At 35.2% G+C, this 20,843-nt stretch overlaps 1 protein-coding gene across 18 annotated transcripts in view; it reads right to left on the minus strand.

The window, feature by feature from the left end:
* The window catches only part of RAPGEF2 (Rap guanine nucleotide exchange factor 2), a 276,574-nt gene that overhangs the window by 71,416 nt on the left and 184,315 nt on the right, over positions 1-20,843 (minus strand). For 2 of the 18 annotated variants that reach the window (XM_058277029.1, XM_058276895.1), the window contains exon 1: positions 1,270-1,504. The exons of 9 other annotated variants lie outside the window; for them this stretch is intronic. In XM_058277029.1, coding sequence (XP_058133012.1) covers positions 1,270-1,272 — 3 coding nt within the window. In that variant the 5' untranslated portion in view covers positions 1,273-1,504. Of the gene's footprint in view, positions 1-1,269; positions 1,505-17,354; positions 18,247-18,281; positions 18,461-18,629; positions 18,793-20,843 lie in introns of those variants that run through there. 7 more of the 18 variants (XM_071214290.1, XM_071214289.1, XM_058276919.1 and 4 more) reach the window with 7 other exon arrangements.

The following is a 20,843-nucleotide window of genomic DNA, read 5'->3' on the forward strand; positions in this document are numbered from 1 at the left end:
TGAACTCATGGTTTAAGAATCTGGCAACTGCTTGAATTTCACTGTAAAGAAGCATCATTAAAAAGCTGGGAATCTGAGTCACTTAATATCAGGCTTCAGCTAAATTCTTAAATAGTTACATAACACCACAAATTTTTAAGAACAAGAAAGGGCTTTTTAAATGTCATAGCTTTAGGATTTCCTCTTTCTGCTTTTCATACTGCAAAAACAAAAATGTCTGATTCTCTCTCATTTATACATTTCTTGTCTTTTTTTTCCTTGCAGAATGAAATATCCTCCTATCTTCAAAGAGATACCCAATATATTAATCTGATTCTCCAAGATCATGTCTTTTTTGGCATCAAGTAACTCATCTATGCTAAAGCTTCAGGTTTGTAATACAAGGTAAAATATGAGGAATTCCACTGCAATAATTAAAATCACAGTAGGTCCACACATTATCAAATAACTGAATAAAATTTTTTAAAAAATGCTTTAAGTCCTGGATATTCTCAATTGAGATGTTTGACACCATGAATATAACACAGTTGAATGAATAACAAAAGTTTCGCTCAAGCTTTGACACTGACATGAAGTAGATATAACTTTTAAATTTTAGAAAATGAATAAAGAACATAAATGTTTGAAATTATTCAAAAATCCTTTTGGCCCTTATTAGAATAGCTCCTCCCATATTATCTGTAATAAAATTAGAAAAAAATTTATATTAGTTCTATGTTTATTAATAACCAAAGGCACTTTTTTTGTGAGAGCAAGTGTCACAAACAACTAACATCAATTTGCTTAAGCCGTAAAAGCTTCTTCTTCCAGTGTTTTGAAAGGGATGAAAGAACCAGATAAACGAAGATATTATCGTAACTTCATATAAACACTGTGTCTAGGGCAACAAGAAAGCAAATAACCATGTCCCTTTTACATGCTCAGCATTAAATTATCTTTCACAAGTTAAAAGGCATTTTTCTGACAGATAAAGCAATATGTACTGTTAAGAGGTATAAAACTCCCACATCCTGGGCTTTTCGGTTGTTATTCCTAAGAGAAAGCAGCATGTATAAGCTCCAAAATGACTATTTTAAATTCCCTGAATCACACAGCAATACAAAAACACTATAAAGCATAATGCATAATGGCATATTTAAATATACCCCAAATTCCATGCTTCTTTAATCTATATTAAGTTGTGAGCAAATAAAGCATTTCTACCTTGTTCATTTTTCTTAGCAAAGGTTAAATAGAAAGCCCAGCCTAAGGAAGAAATAGAATACATACCATGATAGAGTCTCTTTCATTAGAAAAGGCAAGAAGAACAGATTTAAATTAAAATTTGGTATATAAAAGCTGAAAGCATAGAATTTGTATCCACATAATGAACTGATGTCTCCTCCAAAGACGTCAGATTGCTGTTCAGCTAAACTATCTAAAAATACCTCCTTGCAAACACACACACACACACGAAATGACTACAAAGACAGGTCTTACTAAGCAGCTCTACTTGCACAAAATCACTCAATAAGTGAGGAAAATTTTTTTTAAGTACTTAGGGAAGAAATTAACAGGAATTTTTCATATTAACTGATCTTTTATGAGCTATTTTGCAAATCAGTACCAATTTGTAAAAAGTAATGAAGGATCTCAAAGCAAATAATAGCTGTTCTAAGATGTCCATCAGGAAATCATGTTCTATGAACTTAAAAATAGATGAAGAAAAATAAATCTCCGAATCATGTCAACATTCTTTTAAAACCAAGGAAAGGTAATTTTTTACATGGGAAAATGGAAATCAAAGTCACTGAGGCACACTATGTGTCAGATCTGGTGTTTGATATATAATCCGTACAAACAAGCTATGAGGTATGCATAATTAATAGTACTTTACAGACTTGGGAAAACCATTCAGAACATTAAGTAATCTGTTTAATATCACAGAGCTACAAAGAAAAGCTAGATTTCCAACCCACATGTGAGCCACTCTAGAGCACTATAATCTTAACATTGATAATGGGCATTCATATAGGCTTTTAGAGTTTGCAAAAAGACACAAACTATTTTTTTGTTTTCCTTAATTAAACCTCAAGATTTTCATCTGCAAAATAGGAAGAAACTTTGTTCTTAATATTATTCTGATGATTAATGAAAATCATATGTAAGGCACTTAGTAAAATAATTTTCTGATGTTAAATGAACTGCCCAACAGTCACAGTCACACCAGAATAAGAACTCAAAGCAAGGCCTTCCTATATACAGTATTTTATTGTTTTACTACATGAAAACCCTAGTTGAGTGGTTCCTTCCTATCATATGAAAGGGTCATAGTTAGAAAGTGGATTTTCCTTTTTCCCATATTCAATCCTGGTACCGCCTGAAAAAAAATTTTTAAAGTCCCTATTAGCATGTTTGAAGACAATAGACAATCAACACTGTTAATAAGTGAGTTTTTGCTATACTATGACATTTTATTATATTTCTCGTTTGCTCTCAGCTCAGGGTAACACTTCAAAACCACTCATTAAATTTCTTAGAAACCAATTGAAGGAAAGTATCTTTTTTCAACAGCAGCTTTTCATGACACTTAAAGGAGAGAAAAATATAGAGAAAAGAAGTAATGTATACACCCATGGCTAATAAAGCCAGGACTTGATATGTGCTCCTTAGAGCATCTGCTCTGAGCCTATATGCGGCAATGCCCAGCCCATAATTCTGCTTACACTCCAGAGAACAGAGCTTGAACCTCTGGTCATTAGCTATCAAGAAAAGGCTGTTCTTAACGCAAGAGGGCTGTTTTTAATGCATAATCTTTGCATTTCAAGTAATTCTGACCTGGCAGGGTTGAAATATATTTTAATACAGCTTTCTAAAAGGTAAAATTATACTATTCCACAGTCACCAGAATATACGCTACCTTCAACCCTAGAGTGGTGAGGGTGGGGGGAGGGGGTTGTTTTTAAAGAAACGACAAAACTGTAAAAAAGGTGGACTTAATTATTATTCATTTTTCTGTATTTTAAATGGCTAAGACAATCTTTTGCTAAGTCTGTCTGGCTAAGAAAACTTCATCTGGCTAAATGCTGTAATTAGCTCCCTAAAAATTACTTATCTAACTGGAAACAAAGAGAACAATCATATCACACAAACAATAAGTAAAAACAGGTTTCTCTTCTAAATTCAGGTCTAAAAACATTATCCTAAAAACAGGATAATGTGAAAGATGTGTGGGAAGCCATACAAATGGGAAATCTCAGATAAGCACAGTGTCCTTCTCCTAAACAGTTAAATTAACAAGAAAACTTTCCTGTAAACACTTCAAGGGTAATTTTTCAAAATTAAATCATTTCATTCTTACAATTCTGGATGAACTTGAAGGGGAATAAATATCCTACTTCTTTTTCCTTCACAAATAAGGTAATGTTACTCCTCATTTTATGGGAGGCATTATAGTAGTTACTATATCACACATATGAAATCCCTTTGAACCTTAGACCAAAGAAAATCAACTCTGAATGTAGGGGGAGGAATAACCTGTTCTCAAACTTTCTGATGAGAATTACAATCTGCAGGACACATAGAACACAGAGTATACATAGAACACAGTATCCTCGCAATGATGCACTCGGAGTAAAGCTTCTATGCACTTCGTCCAGCTTCCAAAAAGAGAAATGCATGTGCATGCATGTATGTTTTATGTACAAGAGAAGATTGCCACGGGCTCTGTCCCCTATTAGTTGTGTGAATTTGGCTACATTGTTACCTCTCTTATGCCATGATTTATGTAGAAAAAAGAAACTCCATGCTTACCACAAACTACTGCTGTGAGGATTAAATAAAATAATTTGTGAAAAAAGCTGAGAACAGTCCCTAGAAGAACACAGAAAGCCTTCAATTTTAGCCAACGGCATTATTACTGTTAAGGTAACTCCTCCCACTCTAACGCTGAATTAGTAAACAGAACGGTGCGAACTGAGGATAGAACTGTACAGGGAGGAAGGCGAGTCAACTTAAGAACACCTACCTAAGCAAAAAGGAAAACCTCATGTCCTGCCTCTGACCCACTTGTGTGACAAATTTAATTTCCCTTGCCCCCTGGATAATGGAGTGTGAACACCATCTACAAAAGCACAATTGTGCTTCTCATGGGTCATGTGTACTCTAAGCACTTTTAGGTTTATTCTTCACACGATCTTATTACAACTCTATTTTACAAATGAGAACTCCAAGTTAGAGGGAAGCTCGATAACCCAGCCAGGGTCACACCGTGAGCCTGAGTGGTGAAGCCAGGCATGCCCGCTCCTCTCACCACTAAGCCACAGCGCTTACAAATCTCTTCCTTTCACATGACTTTTCCTCAGAACAGTTACAACTGGTCAGATTACAGTGTGTATTATCCCATGTACAAATTATTTTCCTAAATTGGGTTATTTTCACAGATAGTTTACTAGGAGTACATTCACTTTCTAATTGATATTTCCCCCTCCCAGCTACTGCTAAGTTCTGAGCATTCCTGGGGACCCCTAAGAAGAGATTTCAATGTATTTCAGTAGGTTCCTTCTGGGTAAAAACGAAAAGTATCATAAATTATGAGAGCACAGTATTTAAACTAATACGGGAGCAGGTCATCTTCAACACCATTTTATCTTGGGCTTCTTCATACCCTGTATTTTAGCCTCTCTGGAAGACCGTGATGTGCTGTTCCAAACCTCCAAAATCCATCTGCCTGAATTCCCTTATTCCCCATATCCACCCACATAGGCCTGATGGGCTCCAGCTGCACCCTGCACATTCTTCCATCAGCTCCAAAGTAACACTTAGTGTGCACATCAGCAGGTCTCTCTCCGGCTACTACTCTCTGCGCAGCCCAAAAACGGGGCCAAGTCTTACGTCCAAATAACCAAACCAAACATGGAACACATTTTTCTTAAAAAGTGAATCTGTGGTTAGAAAACTGGCAAGGCTAATAGCATATTTAATTCCCTAAGCACCTGCACACTACCATTATAATTATAAAATAATATTATATTAAACATACCATTATATTAATGGCTAGTCCCATATGTTACTGATTTTAGGATGCAAATTTTAAAAAATTAACACCTCCGAAATTTTGACCCATCTTACAATCAATCAAAAGAAAGTATTAAATGGGAGAATTTTTTGTATTTTATAGTATTTATAAATATGGTGAAATTAATTGATGGTGTCTTAGATTCAATGAAAAATGACATTTCCATTAGAATACATACAATTTTAAAGGAAAATCACCTAGGGAATTCTTGATCCTTCCATCTATAATATTATATAATTAGAAGTGAGATATGGTCTGGTCAACGATATCCAGATCAAGAGAGATGGTTGACTCTACTTGTCAACTTCAGAAATCCTACTCATGAACATTATAATCCCATAGCGGTACCCTCGCCATACCAAACATTTTATTTCACCATATTCCATTGTTAATGGTTTCCTAATGATTACATGTGATCACTTCTCAGCCTTTTGGCTAAGTGCAAGTGTAATTATTACATGCGTCCACAGAATGAGTCCCAAACTCCTTGACCTGGCAGTTAATGATCTCTACGCTCTGACCCTTCATTAATTACTTGACTTTCATTTTGCTGCCTTCTCATATCAGGCAAGCTGCTCTACTGGTTGCTCCTTGATTGCACAGGTATACCCTCAATTAATTCTTCTGCTCATTCTTTTTTTTTTTTTGCTTTGCAAAAATTCCTCCTATTTTCTTTTTTCTTTTTTTTTTCACTTGTGGCATAGGTCAATTCTTTCTGCCTTCTTTGTGGAATCCTCAAATTTATGTGTGACACTACTGCATTTGTACTCTTATGTACTTTTAGCCATACCACTCAATCAACATTTATACACATACTACTCCAACCAGATACAAAATTTTAAAACAATAATTTTTAACTCTTTCATAGAACTCCAGTGTTTCCAAAAGAAAACACTCAAAATACGTTGATTCATTATTTTCTCTTCTCAAAAACCAAATATGTTTGTTTTGTAAGTTCACAACTATTATACATTTATTGTTTATGTATGCTTATGCATGAGTGATATATTTCAATAAATTTTAAAAATAAAAAAACAAAAACAAAAAACAGGGAAATGGACTTGGCCCAGTGGTTAGGGAGTCCGTCTACCACATGGGAGGTCCGCAGTTCAAACCCCGGGCCTCCTTGACCCGTGTGGAGCTGGCCCATGTGCAGTGCTGATGCGCGCCAAGGAGTGCCCTGCCACGCAGGGGTGTCCCCCGCGTAGGGGAGCCCCACGCGCAAGGAGTGTGCCTGTAAGGAGAGCCGCCCAGCACGAAAGAAAGAGCAGCCTGCCCAGAAATGGCGCCGCACACACGGAGAGCCGACACAACAAGATGACGCAACAAGAAGAAACACAGATGCCTGAGCCGCTGACAACAGAAGCAGACAAAGAAGAATACGCAGCAGACAGACACAGAGTACAGACAACTGGGGGGGAGGGAGGGTAATAAATAAATCTTTGGGAAAAAAAAGAACTCTCAGACAAGAAAAGAACAACAGTAATAAAAATGTTTTATAATTCTTTTGGTATGGGCATGTATAGCTCATTTTTATACAATGATTTGAGAAAGTTGCTACATTGGTCAACGGATGTTCTTATGTAAAAATCACACCTTCTTTTAACCTATGTTTCTTCAATGTCAATATAGATTGACTTCTTTTCTGATGAGCCATGCATTTAATAAGTACTCAGAAATGTTAATTTCTGACATTTCATTAGCTAACACTCAAGACTTTTCATTAAGTGAAAATTAGAATCTACATTCTCTTCTTCTTTTGAAATACAGCATTTAAATAGCCCTGCTCTGAGGAAAACACTGGGACATTTAATACTCATATTTTCTTCTTCTAGAGCAAACTAAACTTTTCATTTAATATCACTGTTGTCAACTTTTATGCGGTTTATTCTTCACGGGGCATGCTTTAATTCCTGCTTATATCATGGTGGGCTGGGGGGGTGGCAATAAGAAAACAGGATAATGATGCTAAAGAAATCTAAGACTATGTCCAACTAAAACACATTAGAAGAGTCCAGTGATAGAATCATGATATACAGTGGAAGAGAGGAGTGGAGGACTATTGCCACTTATTTTTGTATTTAGCGAAGCTATTTGAAATTTTTCCTTATAACACTTTTATATTGGCTTCCAGCATCTTAAAATTTTGCATTAACTTCGTGAAAAACAATGCCATGAATATAGTAAGCTTTCTTAAAATCATGATGCATTCTTTCTCTCCCATACTTGGGGTACAGTTCTAACACTAAGTGAAGAGGGTTATAAGTAAACAACTTTCCCTCTCATATATATGTAAGAAAACATGGCAAACTTTAAAACTATAATAGACAGCACAGCTTACGATAAGAGGTTCGTAATAGTTAAAATGTCTCCTAAATCAGTTGTCCTAAATATATCTTCTATATATTTTTTGGAGCGTGAGTTCTGGGGGGAAGCAGAAACTAGAACAAATATCTTTACAGATTTATAGTATAATATAATATAAAAATATTAACTATATACCAAGAAGATTTGTAGCAAATAGTTAAGAATGTTTTTATTTGGGTAGTCAAATTATGACTTTTCCCTTCCTTGTCTTCATCTGTTTTCTATCTTTTCTTCGATGACCACATAGCTATGCATTTTTAAAAATTATAAATTATTGCTATAATTTATAACTGTATAGACTAAAAACTAGACAAAAAATACAAACCACAGACCAAACTGACACCCAATAACCCTAACCATAACACAAATCAAACAAGCAGTGATCATCAGGTTAGCTATTGAAAGTATCTCTTCTAAATGAAATAATTTTAAATTATTTTTATAGTTAGGTAGATGTCATTCATAAAGTAGTATGATTTTGATGTTTGATTATTTCCACACATGGAATTAGTTTCAACAGGATATAGGAAGATTTATACATTCACATAATACAAATGTACGCCCCCCCCCCCCTCAATTAGAGGTGGAGTGTGCACCACCATCCCAGAATCCTCAGGATTGGGAAATACAATATGGAAGAGAGTGGACTTCTTGGTATTCTATTATAGACTTATTATGATTCTAGCAATAAGAGAAATTATATCGTTGATGTGGAGACAGTGGCCACTGGAGGTGCTGAAGTCAGGAAGAGGGAAAAAGAGGTGTAATACTGAGGCTATTTCTTCAAGACTTGGAATTGCCCTGAGTGACACTGCAATGACAGATATGGGTCAATATATATATACAGCCATAGCCTACAGAACTGAGTGGGAGAGACTGTAAACTACAATGTAAACTATAATCCATGATAAATGGCAATGTTCCAAAATGTGTTCATCAACTGCAATGAATGTACCACACTAATGAAAGAAGCTGATAATGTGGGAAAGGGCGGGAGATGTGGGGAGTGGGGCATATGGGAAATCCTCATATTTTTTTATGTAACATTTTCTGTAATCTATGTATCTTTTAAAAATAAATAAAAAATATATTTTAAAAAAAGAACATAAAAAAACAAATATATTATAAAACGTTCATATCTTGCCATTTTAAACAATAAAAATGTGCTTTTAAGATTTAAAAAAATAATGTTTAAGATGAATCAACCATAAAGAAAAATTTAATTTCATTCTTCATATTCTCAACCACTTGAAAACTGGGATAAAAAATTATAGTCATCATTCAACTTCTGCCAATCCTGACCTACTCCTCCCCCTAGCCAAGCCAGCCTATGATTATAGAATTCTTCTAAATTCTTATGGGCAAAGAAACTCAAATTAAGCTTTCTCACACTACCTTTAAGGCCCTATAAACTTTTCAGCTCCAAAAACTCAGAGAAACTATATGCCAACATGCTCCTAATTAACTCCAAATATTTCCTGATTACTGAGAAAAATTAAAAGAGTGCTTTCATTTATTAAAAATACTTCAAAGAGTAAAATGTCTGGCTGTACCCATTATTTTTTTCTAGAAGAAATGAGGGGATCAAAGATTGCAATCCACTGTGGGGTTTTTTGTTTTGTTTTGCTTTGTTTTGTTTTACAACCAGGTTTAACTGTCTTCCTTTATTATGAAAGGTTAGATTCTGGCACTTTTGGAAAATCAGTGAAATGGTTACCTATTGAAAATCCCCTTAATGAGGTGCTGCCACTGTAATTTATATCTTTAAGATCTCTAATATAAAGCAGTAAGAAAATAAAATACTTATCATGAGATAAGGGTATATTTTCCTGAAAACTAACCTTTATCAATAGAGTAAGCTAAGCAGAATTTTAAATTCCAGCTTTTTCTACATATCTAAATTAAAAATTATTATGGATCAATTATATTTCTTCAGACACACAACATATACACAAAATATGTACATGTACATACAGAAAGGGAGAAGGTTATGTTTCATTTTATAGTCAAGCCAAGTCAATATTATGAACAAATAATGAATTTTTCTAGAGTTTACCAAAGAAGAATTCATATCATAATAGCTGTAAAGGAGTTTTTAAGACTGTCACTGTATCCGTCAATAAATATATGGCTAATCCATGCCTAAGATGTCTCTAAAAACAGCTTTGATAATGAACAAGAAGAGCATCAGGTGTGAAATGAAGAGATTCAAAGAACTTGAGAAATATTTAGTGACAAAGTACAAAAAAAAACATAGATTAGTGGGTGACAGATCATTTATGCAAATATGATATACTTCAAAGATTGTGCAATTAAATAAGATAGCCTATTCAAAGACTGATATAAGTAGACACTGACTAGAGTAAAAATAAAGAGGAGTTAGAATAAATGAGGGACAATAAAACTTAGAGGAAAGGAAAGTGAAAACAGAAAAACATGTTAAATATGGCAGGAAAAGTTTTAGGTCAATATTTGAAGTTCGGCGGCGGACTTGGCCCAGTGGTTAGGGTGTCCGTCTACCACAAGGAAGGTCCGCAGTTCAAACCCCAGACCTCCTTGACCCGTGTGGAGCTGGCCCATGCACAGTGCTGATGTGCACAAGGAGTGTCCTGCCACGCAGAGGTGTCCCCAGCATAGGGAAGCCCCACGTGCAAGGAGTGCGCCCCGTAAGGAGAACTGTCCAGCGCAAAAGAAAGTGCAGCCTGCCAAGGAATGGTGCCGCACACACGGAGAGGTGACACAAGATGACACAATAAAAAGAAACACAGATTCCCGCATTGCTGACAACAACAGAAGCAGACAAAGAAGACACAGCAAATAGACACAGAGAACAGACAACCGGGGTGGGGGGGAAAGGGGAGAGAAATGAAAAAATAAATCTTAAAAAAAAAATATTTGAAGTTCATGTTTTAGAAAATCAGTTGCAATTTTTAGGATTTGCTATCCTGACATACCACTTGGTGGAGAAGTCTGGAAAGCAACCACAAGGTAATCTGGTATAAACTATCCTTAAAAATTGTTCAGTTTAAAATGTTTATAAATATTCAACAGGAGAAAAAGTCTCTTTAAAATATGTTTTTAAACCATTAATTATTAAATTATTGGGAGACTAGTCCAAACAGAAACCTATTAAGGTGTTCGAAGTGTGACTGGACTGTTATACTACAAGCAAGGAGGATGTTAACAGTTAAGATGAAGCTGGGAATGAGGCAGGGGCAAGGACCTGGTGCGGACTTTTTAAGTTCTGCTTTAAAGCCAAAAGGTAAAGGGAGGTTACTGAAAGGTTTCGAGAAGAGAAGAGGCATTAAGAAGATCTGTAGCCTGGAAACTGAATGAGAAGGCAGGTAAGAATGGAGACAGGGATAAAGTTAAAAGCAGTATTCTAGGTTATAAGAAACGGTGGTCTGAAAAAGAATGGAGGAGCTCTTTAAATATCAGGTGCCATAGTGACTTCCTTCCTGAATACAGCATGGTAAGGTGCTATAAGAATAGCTTGACAGCAGAGAAAGCTGACAAGCACTACTTCAGCTGGGCAATCAAGGTTAACCTCAACAGTGCTAAGTCACGTTGATAAGGTAACCTTGTTAAGATGTGATGAAAATGGCATTTTACCTCTGTGATCTTCCTCCCCAAAACACATAATCCCTGCCTAATCCTGAGAAAAATCCCAAGTAAAGAACACTCTGCAAAATGGCTAATCAATATTGCTCAAAACTGTTAAGGTCTTCAAAAACAAGAAAAGCCTAAGAAATTGTCACAGCCAAGAGAGGTCCTACGGTGACATGATGACTAATTATCCTGAATGGAATCCTGGAAAAGAAAAAGGACATTAAATAAAAACGAAGGAAATCTGAATAAAGTATGGACTTCAGTTAACAATAATGTATCAGTATGTGGTCTATTAATTGTAACAAAGGTACCATACAAATTTAACACTTTAGTAACAGGGGAAACTGGGTGCCTAGTATATGGGAACTCTTTGTGCTATCTTTGTAATTTTTCTATAAACCTGAAACTATTCTTAATTAAAAATATTTATTCCATAAGAGAAGGGTAGAGGAGAATACCAAGGTAGAATAAGCAGGCTTCAAAAATGGACTGAACAATAGCAGCTAAAATTAGGGCATGTAAGTATTACATTTGTTTTTAGAACTGCTTTTTAAATTATTACCCATTTATCTCATAGTCTGTTGTTAATCTGGACATATTATGTTAGGTAAAAAATACAGTTCTTAAATAATGCTTTGTTGTTATCTCATGGTGTACTCTAGAGTAACAAATGTATATTTATATTCTCTTATATGTTTTTATACTAATTTCTTAATCTGAGTTCCAAAAAGTAGGCACTATATCTAATCAACTTGCTCTGTACACCTAAGGCAGCACTAATAGCATTGGTATTTTAATGCTATAAATGAAAATACACACAAGCATGTGTCATGTCTCCGAAAACAAAGATTACTTCCTAATGATAAAAATATGGAGATCAGAAAGAACAAAAATCTTAGAACAAGAAAATTAATATAGCCCTTGAGGACACATTAACAAATTCCCATTTAAATTAAATGTATACATGTATATAATTATACATAAATATATTCACGTATGAATACTCATGTGCATATATCCAGACACAGTCTTGTGTTTTTAAAATCTTTTAACAACAAACTCTATAACCAAACTATATTTCAACTAAAATATATTTATAATAATAAAAAAGGTTATTTGATCCAAATAGGAAAAGTTACCATAATTCACAAAGATTTTTCTTCTTCTTTTTACCTCAGGCACATAAAGTAGGCATTAAAAAGTACTTCACTAAGGATTTAAATTTAGCATAAAAATAACTTAGTACATAATTATTGTTAAACGTAGGAAAATTAAGAAAACTGAAGTATCACTTCTGGAAAGATTCTTTAAAGATTATCTGAATACAATATTAAAAGATTGGTCATGCCTAAAGTTAAGGAGATGCATTAACAAAATTTCAGGTTATAAGCCTAAATTTACAGAACATTCATTTTGGTACAAATTAAATATCAGTATTTTAAACATACAAAATAAGATATTTAAAGTGTGAAAAAAGAAACGATTAGTCATATGACTAATACAGTTAAATGAGAAGAAATAGTTGAACTTCTAATGATACCTCTGAGCATTATATTTTTTAAGTTGATTATTTTCTTTTTTGCCTAATCTTTATTTTTAGGTAGTCTATTTTTAAATGGATCCTTACTAAACAATATCTAAAGTATGCATCTTCTTTTAATGAAAAGTAAAGATCTTACATTAATATGTCCTATCATGAGAGTGAGCTTTTTTCAATCTTATATATGAGCAGTTTATGCTGCTAAGTTTCTAAATACACTTCTTCACTTCTAATATTGGGTAAAAAGATTTATTATTTGTTGCCAGTATTTCTTGGTCCAAATCCAAGGCAAGACGACCTCGTCCTTGAACAAAACAATAAGATATTCCTTCCTTTTAGGCTTCTCTGCTAACAAGCATAGAGGAAAACTGCCCCAATGAGATACTTATTTTATCTCAGGAATATTTCTGTCATAATGGCCATAATAAGGATCAGATAAAGAAAAGATGGTGCCCTACCCTAAAGGAGGCATAACAAAACATGTACATCAGTCTTGGTGCTATTTTTCTACACTAAAGAAAATGAGTCAATCAAATTATATTAAAAAGATACTCTACCCATTCTTTACAGACAAGGTCAAACTGTCATGGTAGGATAAAAGCAATTTTTAAAAACTTGAGTTTTATTACATCTGGTCTAGTTAAAAGATGGGGGAAAACAGGATGTTACTTTCCTTTGCGGGATCTTCAAATTATAGTCATTAATATGTCAGGTTTCCTAACATCTTCCATTCCATAACCTATATTGACCTACTCTCCCTAACATAACTCAGTGCAATAGTGAAGATCTTGTGTTTCCTCATAACCTTCTGATGCCTCATAACATAACCTTCTGTATCTTCCTGCCTTGGGCTGTCAGATGTTATTCTTCTATCCTAGGAAAGTCTTTCCTATACTCTCATCTTAACATCTGATAAAAAGTTTTGAAATCCAACCATATCCTTAACACGTGGTAGGAAGAAAGAGGAGAATTCATTCAAGACCTCACTCATCTCTCATCAAAACATAAAGACCAATTTATGAGCGCCAATGAGAAGAATTAATAAAATTAAGTATAAAGTATTGTTTAAGTGGCACTGAATCATTATTCAAAGATAAATGAGAGGACTATGAGACCAGGAGCAAGCGGAAGTTAAATAAAGAGCACTGAAGCTAAGAAACGGGAAGGAAAAATGAGCCTGAAGTGTTTATAATTAGATCAGCTTGTCCTAAATTAAAAAAAGCAGAGTCAAGGGAAGAAATATGTTTATATGGGAAAGAATGTAGATTATTGAGGGCTCTATAGGATCAATAGGAATTTAGACTTAATATGATTAAGTTATATTGCCTCTTTCTTGGTTAAGAGACTTATGTATTCCACTAGTTAATACTAGCCTCCCGTAATTACAAAGCGTACACACCTAACTTAGACTGAATTTGGCTACATAAGGGGAAGTTGTATAGGTTTGTGGTTTAAAAGCAAGGACTAGGATTTCAGGCAAATCTGGGTCCCAATGATGGTGCTACCACTTACTAGCAATATATCCCTAAAGGAAGAAATTTCATCTTGCTAAGCCTCAGTTTCCTCACCTATATAAAGGTAATAATACATCTTTCTTTAGAGGGTTTTATAAGAATTAAGTCAGATAATATGTAATATAGTGCCTGGCACTGTAAAAGTTATTTATTGTATAACTGCTCAATAAATGGTAACTACTGCTATTTATTTTTGACATTTAAATAAAGCACGTCCTTATGTATACTACCTTCTAAAACATATTTAATCATGAGTTGGGGTGTCATTTATTATAAAGACTGCACATTAAAAAATTGTATAAAAATGTACAACTGGAAAGCATTATCAGTTTGATACAATCAAACTGATTAAAGTGGTTTATTTAAAGATTTATGAAGTTTGAAAGTTATACTATAACACAGATTTTCTAAAGCATACTTAACGATTACTATGTTCATTAGATAATCTAAGGTGAGGGAAAGAGGGAGAGAAGAGAGTCCATGATAAAAATAAACCAACTAACAAACAATAAAACAGTTGGTAAAGAAAGAAACCTTTAATGTTATCTTGACATCTTGCCCAACAAATTGAGCCTATAAAATTTTTTTACATAACATTTATTAATGGTCTGAAAAACCAGTATTCCTTAGCAATCCTTTGGGAAATGCTGTGTTATAATATTTTTTTTTAAGTTACTAATTTCCTTTTATGTTCAAAATTCACATTATCACAAGAGTCCTCTGAAGGCTGTCTGAAAAGGACTATCTTATGACTATAACAATACAGCCCCAATGTTGGGTGGACATCTGGTAGCCCTCGGGTATTCATCTCAGTGTTATCAACTGACCATAAAGAATGAGAAGGGGAAGGAGGCATGACAAAATATATTAATGTTTACTAGTTTAAAGGGTTAAATGATACTTCTGTAACCCAAAAATTGAATTAAATAAGAAAATTAACAATATTTACTATACACATATTAAGTGCCAGCAACTGCGCTAAGCACTGATTCAGACACAAAATGAATAAATAAAAAGCCAGTTAAGAGCTGAGTCTCACAAAATGGAATACTGAGTTTACTACCATCTGTGCTGAAATGTACCTTAAAAAAGGCCCCTTTGTTTTTGTTGTTTAGTTCTTGACTCCGTTCTGTAAGTCACAGAAGTAAAACCAATTTAAAAAGCCATAAACCTTTTGAAGAAGCGAAACAGTATTTATAAATTTAGTAAATTTTACTTATTCAAAATTAGGTCGGGCATTATTCTTATAATGCCTCACAGGTCGAAGGAGAGGCATTTTCAGTCATTTTTGCTCAACAACTGTTTATTGAGTCACCTATTATGTGACAGCCAGTGTAATTATTCTTCTAGCCAACTCCTCACATATAATTAAAACTTTAAAGGCCTAGTTATTAGACAGCAAACTCTAGACAACCAAAGGACTAGTTAGCAAGTAGATAGCAAGACCTTGATAAAAGCTGCCAATGCTGCTGCCTATGATACTCTGGAATGGCAAATCTGAATATTTCAAATTCCAACAAAAGATACCATGTTTTCTGGAAATTGCCTGATTCATAGCTATTTTATGGCTGATGTTACTTTTGTAATGGTATCACTCTAAGTTTTAGTGACATATCAAGCAGCCGTCAAAAAACAAATATACTTATGGAATAAGATACTAAGCACTCTACTCTATGCACAATTTGGTATTATCTAACCCAACCACTCTAGTTTCCCCAAATCTTGCAATACTTTTTCCTCCCCCTACCAGTAAATACAGTTTTAAGAATTTTCTTTGTTCACTAAATTTAGATTAGTACTAATTTAGTACTTCCTTCCCTCCATTTTGAAAAAGGCTATATGAAAAGGGTAAAGAGTCTGTCGTTCAAATTTTACTTCTATAGTTCCTCAAGTATATTTTAGCTAACACTCTTTTACCTGGAAAAATCATGACTATCAAGGAGCTTAATTTCAAAGGCTCTATTAACAAAATAAAACTACGAAGGAACTTCTCTATAACAACCTTTCCTATTACTGAAATTAAGTATAAAGGCTGGTCTTTTTTTGGATCTGATCCGAAGAGGTTTAATTAGTGAAGCACCACAAGGACCTCGTTATGAGGGGACTGGGCTCTAAGCAGAGCACCAAGGTGTGCTTCCAACACAGCTACCGCCTTAAGCACACCAGCAGTTCACAGGTAAGGCGAGCCAATGCCTTAAGAGTTTCTTCATCTGCGAAAATCCCTTGGATTGAACTAATTATCTTGTGCATAATATTGAATTTACCCAAATTATAATCATAAACATAAGCACATAAATGTTCTAAATTCATGGCCACCTATCTATAAATTTTCACAACCTCAGCGATTTATCTCCATTTTCAATGTTTAATATCTTGTCCTTTTTAGACCTCATAAAAGATAATCCCTATACCCCAATGGAGTATCTGCTAGATCCTAGAATGTAAACATGGACATTTCAAAAATACTTATATTACGATATAACTTGCTAAATGTACGTTTTTTCATTTTGGGGAGAGATATATATATATACATGAATTGATGAGATGTAAGAAACTTCCAACATGGTGATATAAAAGTAGCTCTGTGAGAACTCACAGTACTGACACGGGAGGCAAAGACTTGGTGTTAGGCATAGAAAAGTGTTTCTCACAAACAGCAGTTGCTGCCTGTGGGATCTCAGCATGACAAATGCAGAGCTGACCCATGGGATCAATTATAAAGAAGCAATACGTGTGGCATTAAAAAAAATGCTGTGTTTTTAACAACTATTAATACATATTAAGAATTAAGATGAATTCCACTGATTGTTTTATTATCAAATCAATAACCAAGAGCTCTCCCTCCCTCCCTCAAACCACATGTGAATTCCTCACTACAGATATCCATTCTCAATAACCTTCTTCATGAACTGTCATCAAATTTAACTACAAAAACATTTTTTAAAAACTATTTGAGTTTTAAGTTAAAGCTGAATTGTCAACCTTTAATTTTTCATTATAAAAATCAGCTGTCCAGTATTTCTCATGGATCGTGATTTTGCCTTTCAAAAAAAAATAATAATAAATCTTGGGGCTCATTTAAAATTTTTAAAAATTACAACAAAATTGGAAGAACAAGCCAGTGGTAACTTACCCACCCTCCTCCAAGCAAACAATTATACCCTCTAAAAAAGCTGTCCTCCCTCAAGAAAAACAGCAATAATTCCCATTTTAAAAGCAGTGCACTATGATGTGCTGTTGAAGCACAAGCAGCATTTGTAATACTTACTGAATGTTTCTCCTGCTGGCCCATAACTCCATGGTTAGCTGGGATTGCTAGTGGTATCATAATGAAGAAACATATGCTGAACTGAATTTACACATCGTGTACCAATCTCTCACGGATGGCAAGTCACCCTCTACAGCATTACATTAAAAGAAAAAGAAAAAGGAAAGAAAAAAAAAGAGGGAGGAGGGAAAACCAAGCTGCAGCTTAAAGTGTCACTACTGGTAAGCTTTTAAAAAAAACCCTCTCACTTGTAGACCAGAAAAGGAATCTGAACAACGATGTTTGTCTCCATTTTAATAATATTGAAAGTCTAATCATCTTAGGCTATAGGAAGACTGAGGGAGCCTTACACAGCTCTCAATCTTCCAAGAGAACAAGATCATTTCTGAGACTGAAGAACAAGAGGCAAAAGAAAAGGAGGAGGGAAAAAAAAAAAAAAAAAAGCTAAAATGGCTGACTGCACACAGACTCTCCTCAAAAAGGCTTAATACAGAATTATATTAGTCAAGGTAGCAGAAGAACCAGTCTCTAGCATTCAGCCAAGCATCGTTAATACCCTTGATTCATCTGCAATCACACTTATGGACCTCTCCAGCCAAGGGGAAAAGAAAGAGAAAAAGAAAGAAAGGAAAAATCAGGGCAGAGCATGTGAATCGGGACCTCCTCCCTGGCTGCTAATGATGCTGACAGAGTAGTGAGTGACCAGTGATCTCTGTCCCACTCCACTAACCAAGTTTGCACAATTAATCTTAGCAGCATGACACTGATGGACATTTAATTTAATGATGTCTGTCCCTCACACTCAACACAAGCATGACTGCTAGCAAGAGGCACTAACAGAAACACAGCACAGGCAGGCACACACACAATCTCGAGAATCATGAGTCTGAATGCAATACACCAATATAATTACATTATTGTGCTTACTTTGGAGGACCATGGCTGCAGGCAGTTGGCATAGCAACGCACAAGGAAAGCCATTTCCTGGGTAGAGAGAAAGCTTCCTTTCCTAAATAAAAAATTCCTCTTAGGAAGCAAACGGCATTGCTGCGGAAAGCAAGACACTGTAGTCTGTCTCTTAACCTGCAAGGCTCACACTCAATGCAGTTCTAGTGATGTAAGTGGATTTCTCTCCCACCCTCCCTCTCCCTATATACACTGAAATATTCAGCTCAAATGGTACACACATTCCTTAAGGCTCGCCCCCTCCTCTACTTAACCATTTCACTCATTAAGGTAGCAATGAACAATTCAGATAAAGTAACAAGAGCTTGCCTGTATTATATCAGCGGCTGTAGGTTAAGCAAGTCTCAGAGGGATGGAATCCATTGATTGCTGACTCCAAATAATATCACTGAAGACGGGGTGGGAAAGCGGAGCAAGGACTTACTTGAACAGCTTTGAACTAAAATACGATTTTTTCACCAAGGTGGAAGATAAAGGAGTGGATATGATAAACCTTTCCCCCTACCTCTTCCTCCCACCCTCCAATATTGCTAAACGAGTATAAAACACCTACCAAAAATTTACAAAATGCACATTTGGCAAGTTTCCTATAAATTTAGAAGATGTGCTTTACACACACATACACACACACACACACATACACACACAGCCTTGCAAATAATATAAAAATAAACCCACCCAGGTGTCTTTTTGTTTTTAATGAAACCAAACTTCTTCCAGAGGTAAAGTTGAAATTAAATGAAGATATTTCAGAGTTAGTCTAAGACAAACTCTTATTTTACCTAGGTAAGCAGGTTAATTGGAAAAGTGCATTATAACTCAATAGGAATTAAGTGAAAATATTAACTTTAAATACTGTTCAACTTTTCATAGAGCCATCTATAAATGATATTCATAATAGAAAATAGAAATGGCTCGTCCAACATCTTTAGTAACAGTCCTTGAATTGTCAGTGTTTGCTAACTTAACTTGCATTTCTTGTCTACCTGCCTAAGCCTGCACCCATCTTATACTTTCCTTATTTCCCCTCGTATTTAAATGCAACCCTTGCCTCGGCACCATTATATTAGTTCCCTGTCCCCTCCCTATCCCCAATATTCCTCTTTCTTAGATTTCTTTTATCATTCCTTATTCCTTTTCTCCAAGGTTTATTCAATCTTTTCTCCTCACAACCAGCAGTCCTCCCCCGACCCCGGCTTTTTAAATATGAACAGGTCTGTCCCATCTTAAATCAAAAACAAAAACAGTGACTTTCCTTAGACCCTATACTCTCCTTACTGTAGTCTTACCACTTCCTCTCTTCACAACCAAATCTCTCAAGAATTACCAGCTTTGGCTTTCACCATTTCTTCATCCCCATGCACTCCTCAGATGATGGACCATCATGGCCTGTTATACGATTATACTTTGAGGAGTTATCCTTCACCCTTCCATTATATCCAACCCACCACAACTCATTAACTAAATACTCCAAATTTTCTCGGATTCATGGAGTTTTCCTCATCTCTGCTACTATCATCCCATATCAAACCACTACATATTTTTTTGCCTTACTACCTGGATTCAGTTCTAACCCCATCCACCCAACCCACTTACCAGACTACCTCTTGAGGGCTTTTAAAAACAAAAATCTCATCACTTCGACCTCATTGTTTGAGCTGCTTCAACAAATTAAAACTCTTCAATGGCTCCCCATTGCTCTCAGCATAGAAGCCAAAACCCTTATTTATATCTAAAGATTTGTCCCTTTCCCAGACTTATACCACGCTCCTGCTCACTCTCCATACTCCAGGTCACCCAGTCAGCTTGTGACTCCTTGAACAGGCAACAGGGGTTTTGAGCTCTCAGTCTTCCTCCTACTGATGAAATGCCTTCTTATAGTTCTCATGGTACTGTGTGTCTGTCTCTTCACTACAGATATTATTACAATTGTGACCTTCATTTAATCACAGATCATTCATCAGTTAGTGTGTGCTTCTCCTCTACACTCTAATCCATGAGGGCTGACACCATGTCTGCTTTTACGCACCAGAGTACTAGCAGGAATGGCAGCGTGCTAGGCACACTGTACGCACTCACATTTTTGTTGTATGAATGAAATGCCCAGTGTCTGGGAATGGACTTTGGCAAGACCACTTTTGATGTCTTCTCCAAATTTAAGTCAAATTAAGCCTGTGCTGGTGGTGCCTGACCTTATATGAGAAGGTCTCCTGTTGCATGTCTCTCTCTGGAAAAGCATGTCATTTATCTCAAGAAAGAAACTAACCTAATCGGAAACCTGATAGATGAAGTCAAACAATCACACATCCTCAGGCACTGATGCTTTTCTGTGCTGACACTTGGCGTGATTTTTCCCAAGCTTACAACCTATATACCTTAAAACTCATTATTATAATACTAAAATTTTACTATAAATACACCCTTTTACAGTATAATATAATTATTCTAGGTTATAAGCCACCAACAACTGCTTAAGAAATAAAATATAAATTCAAGTTTGAGGAGAATCACATACTGCAGACT

The sequence above is a fragment of the Dasypus novemcinctus genome, chromosome 1 (genome assembly GCF_030445035.2).
Source record: "Dasypus novemcinctus isolate mDasNov1 chromosome 1, mDasNov1.1.hap2, whole genome shotgun sequence".
In the NCBI taxonomy this organism is placed as follows: Eukaryota; Metazoa; Chordata; class Mammalia; order Cingulata; family Dasypodidae; genus Dasypus; species Dasypus novemcinctus.